The 14,975-nt window shown below is 40.6% G+C and overlaps 1 protein-coding gene across 1 annotated transcript in view; it reads left to right on the top strand.

Moving 5' to 3' along the window:
* Window positions 1-596: 596 nt before the first annotated feature.
* The window catches only part of TAMM41 (TAM41 mitochondrial translocator assembly and maintenance homolog), a 33,757-nt gene continuing 19,378 nt past the window's right edge, over window positions 597-14,975 (top strand). Inside the window, exons 1-3 of the mRNA XM_007436491.3 lie at window positions 597-783; window positions 2,244-2,423; window positions 4,187-4,279. Coding sequence (XP_007436553.1) covers window positions 655-783; window positions 2,244-2,423; window positions 4,187-4,279 — 402 coding nt within the window. The 5' untranslated portion in view covers window positions 597-654. The remainder of the gene's footprint in view (window positions 784-2,243; window positions 2,424-4,186; window positions 4,280-14,975) is intronic.

The raw sequence follows: 14,975 nt of genomic DNA, 5'->3' as shown, positions 1-14,975 counted from the left end.
GTTCCACGGAACTGAGAGATGGGGGCATCAGGAAAAAAGGAAAAGGAAGTTCAATGCGGGGAGCGGGGTGTGTGTGTGCAAAACAAGCAAGAAATGGGTAAAAAAAGCACAGGTCCTGACTGAATGTGGACTGAATACAAACATAAGGAACCAGTACAAAAGACGCCTGTTGGGGCGATTTGGTCATAAGGAGAAAAGGAATGAGGGTCGGGTTACAAAGCAGATCAGGGAAGCAATGCCTGCCTGGCTGGAGTTAATGTACTGCTCAAAAAGAGAAAAGTGAGAATTGTAAAGAACAGGAGGCGTTATATGAAGGCGACCCTGAAAAGAACTCAACGGCTTATTTTGTACATCATTCATCGCAGGCAGAGTCTGCTAAATAGGTGTTTACATCCGCTAAAGCTGCGTCCCGGTGTGTTTAAACAGGGAGACCTCTGTTTTCATGCAGCGGCAGAGGTCGCTGTGATTCCAGGCAGCCTCCGCGGGCCGCTTGTTGGCTTCCTCTCGGTGGCAACAGCCTTTCCTCCGGAGCTGCTGGCGAGGCGAGGCGAGGCGTGGCGTGGCGAGGCTTCCGCCCGGGCTCACCACGCGCTGCTTTTAAGGAGGAGCCGAGCGCGAGTTCCGGGGGCGCTTTCTCGCCGCTGCTTTGCCCGCATGTCTTTACCCAGCTCGGCGGTGAAGTTCCGCAGGATCCTGGCTCACTTCCCTCAAGACCTCAGCTTAGCCTTCGCTTATGGGTCCGGGGTCTTCCAGCAAGCGGGGTCTTCCGCCGCCGCAACGGAGGTAAGCGGGGCCGGGGGAGGGGGTGGCGGCGCTGCAGCCCTTGCGCGCATCCACCCGCGATTTCGTGGGCCGGGTCTGAGCAGAAGTCAGTCCTCTTACGGGCGTCACGAGCAGACAGCTGCTTTCTGCCTTCTTATTCTGGAAACATAGTAAGGCGGTTCCCGGTCTCATGCTTGGCACTGTCCATGCCAACTAATCTAGTACTGCAAGTAACAAACATCACCGGTGCAACCGACTGCACGGGCTATCCCGGAGTAGGTCCTGCTCTTTTCTATACTTCACTTTGGAGTAAGTTTGAATCCGGTAAACTCGGTTAAAGTAATCCCGGGAGCTGGCAGGAAACCTTTTCGTCCCCGGCATAAATTACATTCGTTTAGTGTCATTTCTGAGTAAGAAATTACACTTCTTGGCAGGTGGTTCTTAATGTGATTTAACTCACTGATTTAATTTACTCAGTTGCCCGCAGTGACCTGTGATATGGCTCCATGAAATTGGGGGCATTCTTTTAAGCAACTCTTGATTTTTTGAAAAATGGGACTTGGTTATTTATTAGTTTTAAAATGTGTGTGCTGCCTTTTAAAATTGTGGAGTCTGAGTACATGTTTGAGAATTGAAGCCATTAAAGTTTCAGGATCAAAAGCAAAAAACCACTTGTATGTCCTCTGGGCATTGCCTGCCATCTTTAACGTGCAGTTTTCAGATCATGTTTTGCCTCTTCTGGTGCAAGTCTTGTTGTGGACACAGTCTGTGACACTTCATGGACATTGGTTGTGATGGTGCAGTTGGAGCTGGGACCTACCCTTCCCTCTGGTAGCCATTTTGGCTTGAGCTGTGGGAAAGATGGGGCACCTAGCTTCCACTGAGGTATTTGCCCAGATAATATCTATTTGTATTACACAGGCTCTTTATGTACACTGAAAAGAGGAGTAGATCTGTTTCTTAAACATGGATTTAACATACTTGAAAGAGTGCTAGTGCTCCTGGGAGATGGCTACTCCTGTGTTACACGGGAGGTTGACTTAAATTGGGAAAGAGGGCTGGTTCTGCCAACCGAGTTCTGTCACCAGTGAGCATATTACAGATTTTCCAACATGGTGCTTCATGTGCCATTGTTTTTATTTTTACTGCTTTTGTCTACTCAATTTTGCCCAGTCACAATCGGCTTCCTGTGTTGCCCGCCTGGACTGCTTGCCCACCACATTTGTCAGTTTCTCCCTCATGTTTTATCCTGTGCGCCCGTTCTGTGCTGCTAGCCCCATTGCAGCTGAAGATGGCAACTGTTCAGGATTTTTTAGATATATGGAAAGAGTTACATGTATGACATATATCTAGGGAACTTTTTGCTCTCAGGTCATTTTGGTTCCTCGGGCAACTCTTTTAGCTTCCTAATGCTAGCAGATATATTGTGGATTTTGCCAGCTAGAGGGATCAGTGTATCCTGTTCTCTTTTTCCTTTGCAGAACAATATGCTGGATTTTGTATTTGCAGTTGATGATTCTGCAATGTGGCATACAATGAACCTGTCAAAAAATCAGAGTCATTATTCCTTCCTAAAATATTTTGGACCCAAGTCAATATGCAACATCCAAAACTATGGAGCGGGGATTTACTACAATACGCTAGTGCCTTGTAATGGTAGGGTAAGTAATGTTTACCCTTAAGAAAAATGCAAAACTATTTCTAGTTTGTCTGATTTTTATCTACTTTCTATAGGGTTGTAATGCTATTACATTTACATTACAATGAAAATTAAATTTATTGTACTTTAAAATTGATCAGATTTTAGAGTTATTCTGTTTGTTCTGGTATTTTATTAGTGAAAATCTTTAATACAATTAAACTTGTAATGAATACATTCTTTTTTAGCTTGCTAAAGCTTTCAAAACCGAATCACAGGACCATAGGAACCTTCTTAGGAAGTCTTCCAGAACCATTTGGCAGTGGGTGACATATGCATTTGTAAAATACATAAATAAACTTTAACAAAAGCAGATGGAACATTATTTTTAACCCCCTTTGTACCTCATTTTGCCCAGTGGTGTTTGATCTTGAAATGGACACTATCTTGGTGATTTTTTTTTTTTTTGGTACCATAACTATAAATAATTCTAAAGCAGAGCATCCAGGTTGAAAGGGAAATCCAAGATAAGGTCCATTTTAGTAAAGGATATATTAAACAATTAATGAAGCAGTCCCAAAAGTATTAAATTGTGTCACACATTCTCTCACTATATAAAGTTTCTTCCTCAGCATAACTTGCAAACCTGGCTGTGAAGACTGCCCATTCATCCTTTTAACCCAGTACTGTCAGCTTTGATGACTCCCTAAGCTTGCAAGGGCAAAACATTTTCCAGTCCTACCTAGAGATGCAGAAATTGCAGCATCAAGGGCTTCTGTATTCAAAATACATACTCTACCCCATCATCTTTCCTACCTCTACTGACATTCAGGTTCTCAGCTGGTTTAGAATAATGTCAGGTTTTTGTTTTGTTTTTTAAACCAAATCTTATGTCTGAAAAAGGAATCTGCCTGTCTTAGCAGGAATCCCAAATGTAAATTATGTTGATTGTTGCTTTTTACTGCCCAGCTACTTTAGTGGTAATTTCTGTTTGCCTATGTTTAATAAGTTACACAACATTATAAGATAGTATAAATAAGACCCAATCTAGATCACTGGCACAAGATTTTCAAACTTCAGGAATTCATAGTAGCTATGCTAGCTGAGTCTCAGAGCAGGTTGAGTTAAATTGGATCTTTCAGCTTATGCAGACTAAATTCCTAGCTACCTTTGAGCTTTCAAAACACAGTGTATGAGACCTAGTGAGAACAAAAAGTTAGTTTTAATCCAACCAATTGCTAATCTACTACAGTTGGGACAGACTGGGTCATATAAAGAGAGTCATCCTTGCTGATGATACTAGAAAATTATTTCTTGTCCCTTTCTCCTTTTAGAAGATTTGGGAACTCACCTCAATTTTAGCCCCATTGCTAATATTACATATTAAAATCTTTTAAAAATTCTTTGTCAAGTTTTCAAATTTCTTGATTGGTTCTAGGAATCTTTCAAGTGAAGGAAAATCTAACATCAAGAGATCCTTGGAAGGGAAGAGAAAAGAATCTAAGTTCAGGAATATGTAGGAGGATAAGAAGAAATTGCCAGCTTGGTCAAAAGTTCCTGGGGACAAGAGATTCCCACTCTGTGCTGTATGTGCCTTTTCAGGAAAATGACCTGCAAAGTTAGATGAAAATCTTATTTTCTCATTTTTTGAGAGCCATTCCCCTTAAAAAGGTCAGAATAATAAGACTTTTGGCAGGTTCAGCTTCTAATGTTTCCTTTAGGTAGAGCTAAACTTCTCTCAAAATTACATTTGTCTGATTTAGTTTCCTTTTCTGCATGTTTCAGGTTATAAAATATGGTGTCATAAGTACTGATGCTTTAATTGAAGATTTGTTTCGCTGGAAGACACTCTACGTAGCTGGACGTCTGCAAAAGCCGGTACTACTTATGTTTATTTGTTTAAAAATACAAATGAAAAAAATTGGTAGATAGCCCTGACTGTAGAGAGTAAGATCAGTAATATGGTGAAAGTAGATGGTGCCTATAAGTCATAATGGTATTGTCTAGATTATTCCCATTTTAAAGAGTCTGATGTTTAGTTGCTGCTACGTTTGATCTAAGGGCCGAGCTACACCTTAAATGATTTGCTTTTACAGGTAATCCCCAGGTTACAAGCTCCAGATTATGAACAACCCATAGTTACAAATGGGGTGCCAACAGTACTTAAAATGGAGGATGGTTGCCTAGCAGCGAGATCCAACTCAAAATAGCGGACGGTGCTCTCCACCCCATGATCTTCTGAACCACGCAGTGCCTCCATGAGCATCACAAAATAGTGCGCACATTTTAAAAAGATTGTTAAAAAGTACAGCCTGTTTTCAGTGATTTTCAGCACTTCCTGAAAGCATTGCGCAACTTCAGCAGTTCCTTGCCCCAAGAAACAAGAACGCCACCCAGCATTTTTATTGTTATTGTTATTATGGTTGGTTGCACGGTCAGCCAGATGTTTAGACTGGGTTTGGCATTTTTATCCACCTATCGAGACCTTCCCAAGGACCTGGGATAGGCAGATGTTGTTTGATCGTGTTAAAGGTATTGTCACAGAATGTGAGCTGTTCCAAGTAAAGCTGCCTTTTGCAATTGACCGATGGTGATTTTGTCAGTGCCGATGGTCTTCAAATGGTGCTCCAGATGTTTTGGGATTGCACCTCAGGCACCTATAACTATTGGTACTGCCTTTGCTTTCTTTTGCCATAGTCATTCTATTTCTATTTGCAGGTCTTTGTATTTTGTGATTTTCTCCAGTTTTTTCTCTTCTATTCTGCTTTCCCCAGGTATTGCAGTGTCCACTATCCAGACTTTTTCTTATCAACAATTGTTAAGTCTGGGGTGTTGTGTGGCAGGTACTTGTCTGTTTGAATCCTTCTCCTCCTCCTCGTTATTATGTTTAAGACATTGTGTATTTGGAGGTGTTTCTTAAGTTTCTGAAGTGTTTTATATGCATACAAAGATAAAATAAATACTACATACTAAGACATTTGACTAAATAACCTGTTTTGGCTTACATACAAATTTGACTTAAGGGCAGATCTTGGGAACGGAACTTGTTTTTAACCCTGGGACTGCCTGTATTTAAAATGTGATTAACTTGTGCCTCTGTTGTTTTATATAGTCTCTCTTGCCCCTCCACTCCCCAGTCTCCAATACTGCTTGTGAAATCACTGTTTTCATTAAACATTCCTTTAAGGAGTCTGAAAATGTTGCAGGCTTGCTTCCAGATCAAGATGGGGGGCTATAGTGGCACAGCTTCAAAATGAGAGTGATCAGTTCATGCCCGTGGTTTTTATTCCCTAGGTTCTTTGATATGCAACAAATTACCCCGTGTGCGGGGGGGGGGGGGGGGGCTAAGCAATGGATGCATTTTGGAACCAGAGGGAGCACAGTTTTTTTCCATGGCCTGTTCCACTGCAATACACCTGTGGCCAAAAGTCTTGAGAATGACACAAAGATTAATTCTCACAAGGTCTGCTGCTCCAGTGTGGAAGATGGCAATGTGCATATACTCCAGGATGTTATGAAGAGTGGTCAGATCAATTGCAATTAATTGCAAAGTCCCTCTTTGCCATGAAAATGAACTTAATCCCCAAAAAACGTTTCCACTGCATTTCAGCCCTGCCACAACAGGAGCAGCTGACATCGTGTCAGTGATTCCCTCATTAACACAAGTGTCAGTGTTGACCAGGACAAGGTTGGAGACCACTCTGTCATGCTGATTGAGTTAGAATAACAGACTGGAAGCTTTAAAAGGAGGGTGGTGCTTGAAATCATTGTTTTTCCTCTGTTCACCATGGTTATCTGCAAGGAAACACATGCAGCCATCATTGCTTTGCACAAAAAGGGATTCATAGGCAAGGGTATTGCTGCTACTAAGATTGCACCTACATCAACCATTTATTGGATCATCAAGAACATCAAGGAGAGAGGTTCAACTGTTGTGAAGAAGGCTTCAGGGCGCCCAAGAAAGTCCAGTAAGCGCCAGGACCGTCTCCTAAAGGTGATTCAGCTACGAGATCGGGGCACCACCAGTGCAGAGCTTGCTCAGGAATGGCAGCAGGCAGGCGTGAGTGCATCTGCACGCACAGTGAGGCGAAGACTTTTGGAGGATGGCCTGTTGTCAAGAAGGGCAGCAAAGAAGCCACTTCTCTCCAGGAAGAACATCAGGGACAGACTGACATTCTGCAAAAGGTACAGGGATTGGACTGCTGAGGACTGGGGTAAAGTCATTTTCTCTGATGAATCCCCTTTGATTGTTTGGCACATCCGGAACAAACCTTGTCCGTAGAAGAAAAGGTGAGCGCTACCATCGGTCCTGTGTCACGCCAACAGTAAAGCATCCTGAAACCATGTGTGGGGTTGATTCTCAGCCAAAGGAGTGGGCTCAGTCACAATTTTGCCTAGGAACACAGCCATGAATAAAGAATGGCACGAAAACGTCCTCCAAGAGCACCTTCTCCCAACCATCCGAGAACAGTTTGGTGATGAACAATGCCTTTTCCAGCATGATGGAGCACCTTGCCATAAGGCAAAAGTGACAACTAAGTGGCTTGGGGACCACAACATCAAGATTTTGGGTCCATGGCCAGGAAATTCCCCAGACCTTAATCCCATTGAGAACTTGTGGTCAATCCTCAAGAGGCCGGTGAACAAACAAAAGCCATGAATTCTGACAAAATCCAAGCATTGATTATGCAAGAATGGGCTGCCATCAGTCAGGATGTGGCCAAGAAGTTGATTGACAGCATGCCAGGGCGAATTGCAGAGGTCTTGAAAAAGAAGGGTCAACACTGCAAATATTGACTCTTTGCATAAACTTAATGTAACTGTCAATAAAGGCCTTTGACACTTATGCAAATACTTGTACTTATACTTCAGTATACCATCGTAACATCTGCATGAAGATCTTCCAACCCTGGAGCAGCAGATTAAAAAGAATTAATCTTTGTGTCATTCTCAAAACTTTTGGCCACGGGTGTAGACGGGAGGCTGTTATTCTGTGCTCCTCTGTTCTTCATGTAACATGAGCCTACCCATGGCTTATTGAGGAAAAACCCATAATGGGTTAGCAGTATGAGACAGTGAAAACTATATATCGCTAACAATGCAATCTCTGATACTAGAAGAACCCTGTAACAGGGTCTTAGGAGCTGTTGAAAGGAAGACTAATGATCTCTTCACACTCGCAATGGTTGTGCTAGAATATGTGATTATAGCTCACTATGTTAAAATAAATAGTCTCTGCTTAAACATTTTATATATCATGTGTATTATGTTGATAATAGAGCGGGTACATGGGACTTGGCTGAAAGGGAAATACTTTCCAAGAGTATTTAATGAGGTCCATGGATGAGAGGTTATTTAAACTCATCCCTTTCCGCTCCTAGATTTTTGTATCGCCCGCTGAACATGTACCTAGGTGCCCTTCAGAATAAAGGGTGCTGAGCTTTCAAAGGAATTTGAGACAAAATGTGTTACTTATTCTGACTGACCACCAGGTGGAAGCAGAGCTAAGCTGAAAAAGAAATAAAATAACATCAATTTGGTTTAAGATACAGTTAGTACTAATATGATAGCAATATTGATGTGGAGAGAGGGATCCATTTGGAGTTCATCTTAATGGTAAATTTTAGACATCTCTGAATTTCCAATTGATTTGTTTATATTGTAATTTGTCCTGCTGTGTAGCATTTTCCCTCTCTATTATAAAAAGCCTTTCAAGGGCACTAGGAAAGAAAGGTTTTAAAAGCATTGGAATACGTCTCTGAATACTCATTAAGATAGAGTCAACCAGAAACTATGTATTGGGCTTAGAAGAGACTCTACACAGTCCGAAAGAGCAAGGTTTTACTCTCATTCTTCAAAAACCTGGATGTTCATCTTTTCATGTGGGAACTAGATTAAACTGCAGTCAGATATAAAGCCACATTCTCTGTTAAGTTCTTATAGGATTTTGCTTAAAATACATTCAAGAGTTACTCTCTTGAAAGCTTTCTTTGTCAAACATGTTAACTTTTAACATGCAGGGAGATTGGTGATAGGTGGTTGGTTCCATATAGCTCTATCCCAGTGTGTGAAATGGCTTGATCCATGAGAAGGCCGCACTGTATTAGGCAAAATATGTTTACATTGGTGTTTATTCAGCTTTTTTGTTAATATTTGCCAACTCTTTGAGCAGGCACTTGCTGGCCCAGATTGAGATTGTAGAAAAGTACGTCTCTAGCATTTGCAATGAAACCAGTGGTATTTTGTAACAAGTTTTATACGGAACTACTTTATTTTAACTACTTGAAACTGAGATGTACTAGATGTAATGGTTGCCACGTGAATATTTAGGATTTCCTTGTTTCATTTTGAAAAAATAATGCAAATACTATGGGTTTTTTTTGTTTTTTGAGGTTTTATCAATTTTTTCATTTTTGAATGTTAAGGCCTATTTCTAAGGGCTTTTAAAAAATGTCTTTCTGGTTAACAGCACATACAGATTTATACACTGAAAAAACAAGTCCTTTATGCATATCTGACACTGAATTTTAAGTGTGACTAACAAATAAGGCTTCTTGTTTCTGTCTGTTTTTAGTGGTCCTATTAATTGATTATGTAATGGTTGATCCATGACCAGGACACTGGGAGAAAATTATGTAATGATAAAATATAGTTATAGTCAAGCAGCTCTTACTTTGTAAATAGTCCACATTTCCCATAAAATTTATCTGTCTAAATAAAACCCATCTTTTTTCAAATATTATAATTCATTGGATAAAGTATGGACACTTTCAATGTTAATCAGTATTAGAGTCTGATAGGAGGGAAATGTAAAATTTATCTGCCCTGCTGGGAAAACTGATTAAAAACAAGAGTAATAAAATGTGAACAAATATCTTTGTAAAACAGGCAGTACAACTACATACGGTCCTGTGAGCTGTCTTTTCAGCCATTCCCATTTGAGGGCCAGAGGCGTGTGATACATGCAGTCCTCATTCAGCGACCACTCATTCAGTGTCCATCTGAAGTTATGACAGTGCTGAGTAGGAATACTTATGACCGATTCTCATAGTTGTGGCTGTTGCAATGTCCCCGCAATCACGTGATCACAATTCAGGCACTTGGCAACTGCCTTGCAATTACGACAAATGCAGCATCCTGCAGTCACATGATCGCCATTTGCGACCTTCACTGCCAGCTTCTGACAAGCAAAGTCATTGGGGAGATTGTCAGGAGGTTGCAAATGGTGATCATGTGACATTGTGCCTAAGGACCACACAGGATTTGCCTAACGATGGCAACTGGAACTGCCTCAACTGCCATTGTAAGTCACATGACATTGCACTTTATGACTGCATTGCTTAGCAATGGATTTGTCAAGCCCAATTACCATAGTTAAGTGAGGACTATCTGTAGTCTTACGGATCTTCCTTCCATTGGAATAGATGACAAGCATCAAAATAAGTCAGATATTTAGCTGAAGATTCTTCAATACTTAGGAAGGAGAAAATTAGATATTATAGCAGAAAAATTTTACTATGGTTCCCAGCTGCTAGACAGCATGAAATTGAGCTGCTGTCGCTTTGAAGAATTGTTTTCTTTCCTTGATATACTTTTTTGGCCCTTAGAAAGGCCAAAGTTGAGGGGGAGGGGGATGATGTTGATGAGCCATCAAGTTAGCTTTGATTCTTAGCAGCCACATAGACCTCCTCCAGGAGGTCCCCAACCTGGCCCTTCAGGTCTTCCAAGTGTGCACCCATGATTTCTGTAATTGAGTCCTTCAACCTTGCTGCTTGTTGTCATCTTTTTCTCTTTCCCAGCATTATAGACTTCTCAGAAGAACTAGGTATTTGCAGTGATTGATTATGTGTCATCAAGTTGGTGTTGACTCTTAGCAACCACATAGATAGATTTTCTCCTGATGATATGATTCTAAGCTTGTCTTTCCATCCACCTTTCTGCTGGTTGTTGTCTTCTCTTTCCTTCCTCCTTTCCAAACATCAGAGCCTTCTCCAGAGAACTGGGTCTTTGTATAATGTGTCCAAAGTAAGATAATTTGAGCCTGATCATTTGTGCCTTCCGTGAAAACCCTGGGTTAATTTGTTTGTTTTCTTGGTTGTCCATGGTATTCTCAGGAGTCTTCTCCAACGTCAAAGTTCAAAAGCATCAGTACTCTTTCTATCCTGCTTCTTTGAATTCCAACTTTTGCTTCCATAGAGTGTTACAGGGAAAACCATGGCTTGTGTGATTCCGATCTTTGTAGGTATAGAGACATTACAGCATTTGGATATATTTTCCAAGGCCTTCATGGCTACTCTGTCAAGTGCTATCCTGCAGCATATTTCTTGACTGCTTGTTTCTTTACTGTTGATGGTTGATCCTAAAAGTCAGAAGCTATCTACCACTTTGATATCTCCATTATCAGTTCTAAGTCTGGTTGTTCTACCTACTGTCATTAGTTTGGTCTTCTCTGTATTTAATTTTAGTCCCATTTTTTCACTATGTTCCTTAACTTTTATTACTAGACCTTGCAGATCCTTTGCATTTTTGGTTATTAGAATAATGTCATCAGCATAATACATGTTATTGAAGTTTCTTCCTCCAATTTTAAAACCACGCTTATCTTCTTCTAATCCAGCTTCCTCAATACATATTCAGCATATAGGTTGAATACAAAAAGGAGTGTATACAGCCTTGTCTCACTCCTTTGCCAACCTGGAGCCAGTCTGTAAGTTTTTCATGAGGACAATGAGATGTTGTGAGATTCCCATTTTATTAAGCACATTCTACAGCTTGATGTGATTGACACAATCAAAAGCCTTTCTATAATCAATGAAGCACATACTGACTTCTTTTTGGTATTCTTTAGCTTTTTCAGTTATCCAGCGTGCATCAGGAATAATGTCTCATGTTCCTTGGCTTTTTCTAAAGCTAGCTTGAACATCTGGCCTCTTTTTTTCCATGTAGATCTGTAATCTGCGTTGGACAATCCCAAGCATTATTTTGCTAGCATGTTAAATTAAGGATATTGTGTAACAGTTTGCACACACTGTTAAGTCTCCTTTTTTATATATTGGAATGTAGATTGACCTCTTCCAATCTGTTGGCTGCTGTGTCCTTCTCCAGATTTGCTAGTATAGCTTGGTTAGAACCTTTACTGAGTCTTCTTCCCTTCTCTTCCTGGCAATTTCATGGCTTGTTCTGACATCCAGTTTGTTTTCTTCTGTGTTTTGATCTTTGGCAGTCTCTTTTCACATTCATCCTTAACAGCTGTTTTAATTTCATTCCATGGTTTGCTGGTTCCCTATCAATGAGATTCAGGACTTCAAAGCAATTCCTGATGTAATGCTTAAAAATAGTGGGTATATGCTGAAGATCATATTGTGGAAACTGGTCGGCTTTCATCTTCTACTTGAGCTTAACTTGGAACTTGCACATGAGCAATTTGTGATTTGTTCCAGGGTCAGCTTCTGACCTTGTCTTTGCTGTTATATTTTCTTATCTGGAGCAAAAGCTATAAACCTACATCCAGGGGGACTACCTCTTAGAGTAGAACTTCAGTTTGTACCAAAAGTTGATGGTGTGACACCAGACTGGAGCCTCTAGTGAGATTATTCCTCCTCCTGCCCAGAGTGCATATTGTAGCACACCAAACATGGCCCTGAGGAATTTGGATTATGTTTTCTTTTATAGGATGAAATATCTTTTAAGTGCATGATTGTGATCCATACAACAGCCTTGAAAGTCTTAATTGCAGATGGAATATATGCAGCTCCATTTGTGTAGAACAAATGAAGAATTGCTGTTACGTTTCTTTGGTCATTCTCCATAGCCTCCATAGCTGTCTAGGAAGCCTTTACCTACTCAGTAATATGGATGTTGATCTGCTACTTATTTGACTTACTGATCTGACTTGGCTTTTGGAGAAAAACATTGTTTTAGTCTTTTGGTAATTTATGGTGAGTTTTTCTTCTTATGATCAGTAGTTAAAAACTCCTCAGCTCAACTGCTGTAGAATATAAAATAACAGTATCATCCACATAAAGTAATTCAGAGTTGGGACAATATGTCAATCTTGGAGGAAGAAATCTAGTCTTAGAAAGAGTTTGGACCAGTGAGTTTATATAAAAATTAAAAGAACTGACCAGTCATTATCAAGTAGTCTTGAGAATTGCATGTTAGTTGGTTGTATGTAAATACCCTGTAATTACATAATAACCCTGTAGTTATTTTCATGCAATTGATAAATAAAAAAGAATAGTCAGCAGTGAATGCTTCCAGTTTCTCCCACAATTTGTGTCTGTCAACACAGTCAGCAAAGGATGCCCCAGCAATACATTTTTCAGACAGCTGTAGATTAGACTATATTATATATTACTACTATATTAGTCTATAGTAGTTTGACCTGCCCTAATGATTTCTTGTTCTTCAGCCAGTATATTAGATATTCTTTCAGTCCTGGGGCTTCTTGTACAAGTGCTTTGAGTAATGTTTACTGTCTCAACTACATAGGTAGTCCTTGCTTACGAACTGCCTTGTTTAGCAACCATTCAAAGTTACAACAGTTAAAAAAAACAGCTTTGTGACCAATCCTCGTATTTATGACCGTTGCAGTGTCCTGCAGCCACATGATCACCATTCAGGTGCTTCGCAACCAGCGGGTGTTTACGACCATTGCAGTGTCCTGTGGTCATGTGATTCACTTAATGTTGGAAGCAGAAGTGACATCATAGTCTGGTGCGGTCACTTGATTTTTTGCTTAGGGATCATGGTGATTAGTGACAGAGTTGCCAGTCCCAATTGTGGGTGGTAAGCAAGGATTATCTGTACACAGCTAATGAATGTGGCAATAATTGAAAGGCTCAGATTTGGTTTCCTTTTGTGTGTGAGAATTGTACCTGGTAACCGGTTTGTGATCTGATTAGTTAGGGCACATATAGTTATTGCCTTTGCATTCTTTTCTCTCTGCAAATACCACCTCAGGCTTCCACTTTCTTCTCTTAATGTATTTGCTGTAGTGCAAGCTATTCTTGCAACAGTTCTAATATGAATGACTGCATAGTTCAGATGAGGACATTTTCAATAGGGCACAAATAACTGTTGAGAACACAGCAAAGTTCAACTGAAAATAAATGTTGTTAGTTTAAATCAGTGTTTCTCAACCTTGGCAACTTCAAGATGTGTGGACTTTGACTCTCAGAATTCTGGGAGTCAAAGTCCACACATCTTGAAGTTGCCAAGGTTGAGAAACACTGGTTTAAATGATTGAATGCCATCTTACAGTGATGTAGAGCTTCCTGGCTGCTGGAAGGAAGACAGGTGTGTGTGGCTGTGCTCATGCGTCACACTAAGACAGGATTTGTTTGCTTTAGTTATAGTAATTTATTCATAGTTTCTTGTTTAGTTTTAAATGTTAATACAGGGCTCTGTAATTCATAGAGGTTCCAGATTTTTCCCAATGATACACTCTCAGCATCTAACTGCGGTTGCCAGAAATTGAAGTTTGAACTTTGTGTATGGTTTTTCTTAGGTATTAGTGGCAATTCTTATAGATACAGTGGGGCAAAAAAGTATTTAGTCAGCCACCAATTGTGCAAGTTCTCCCACTAAAAAAGATGAGAGAGGCCTGTAATTTTCATCATAGGTATACCTCAACTATGAGAGACAAAATGGGGGAAAAAAATCCAGAAAATCACATTGTCTGATTTTTGAAGAATTTATTTGCAAATCATGGTGGAAAATAAGTATTTGGTCACCTACAAACAAGCAAGATGTCTGGCTCTCACAGACCTGTAACTACTTCTTTAAGAGGCTCCTCTGTCCTCCACTCGTTACCTGTAGTAATGGCACCTGTTTGACCTTGTTATCAGTATAAAAGACACCTGTCCACAACCTCAAACAGTCACACTCCAAACTCCACTATGGCCAAGACCAAAGAGCTGTCGGAGGACACCAGAAACAAAATTGTAGACCTGCACCAGGCTGGGAAGACTGAATCTGCAATAGTCAAGCAGCTTGGTGTGAAGAAATCAACTGTGGGAGCAATAATTAGAAAATGGAAGACATACAAGACCACTGATAATCTCCCTTGATCTGGGGCTCCATGCAAGATCTCACCCTGTGGGGTCAAAATGATCACAAGAATGGTGAGCAAAAATCCCAGAACCACATGGGGGACCTAGTGAATGACCTGCAGAGAGCTGGGACCAAAGTAACACAGGCTACCATCAGTAACACGCTATGCTGCCAGGGACTCAAATCCTGCAGTGCCAGACGTGTCCCCCTGCTTAAGCCAGTACATGTCCGGGCCTGTCTGAAGTTTGCTAGAGAGCATTTGGATGATCCAGAAGAGGATTGGGAGAATGTCATATGGTCAGATGAAACAAAAGTAGAATGTTTTGGTCTAAACTCATTGTGTTTGGAGGAGAGAGAATGCTGAGTTTCATCCAAAGAACACCATACCTACTGTGAAGCATGGGGGTGGAAACATCATGCTTTGGGGCTGTTTTTCTGCAAAGGGACCAGGACGACTGATCTGTGTAAAGGAAAGAATGAATGGGGCCATGTATCGTGAGATTTTGAGTGAACACCTCCT

The sequence above is a fragment of the Python bivittatus genome, unplaced genomic scaffold, assembly GCF_059951505.1.
Source record: "Python bivittatus isolate LINGU-HERP-01145 unplaced genomic scaffold, Pbiv_v1 ctg000080_np1212, whole genome shotgun sequence".
NCBI lineage: Eukaryota > Metazoa > Chordata > Lepidosauria > Squamata > Pythonidae > Python > Python bivittatus.
This window is presented reverse-complemented; position numbering and strand designations above follow the sequence as displayed.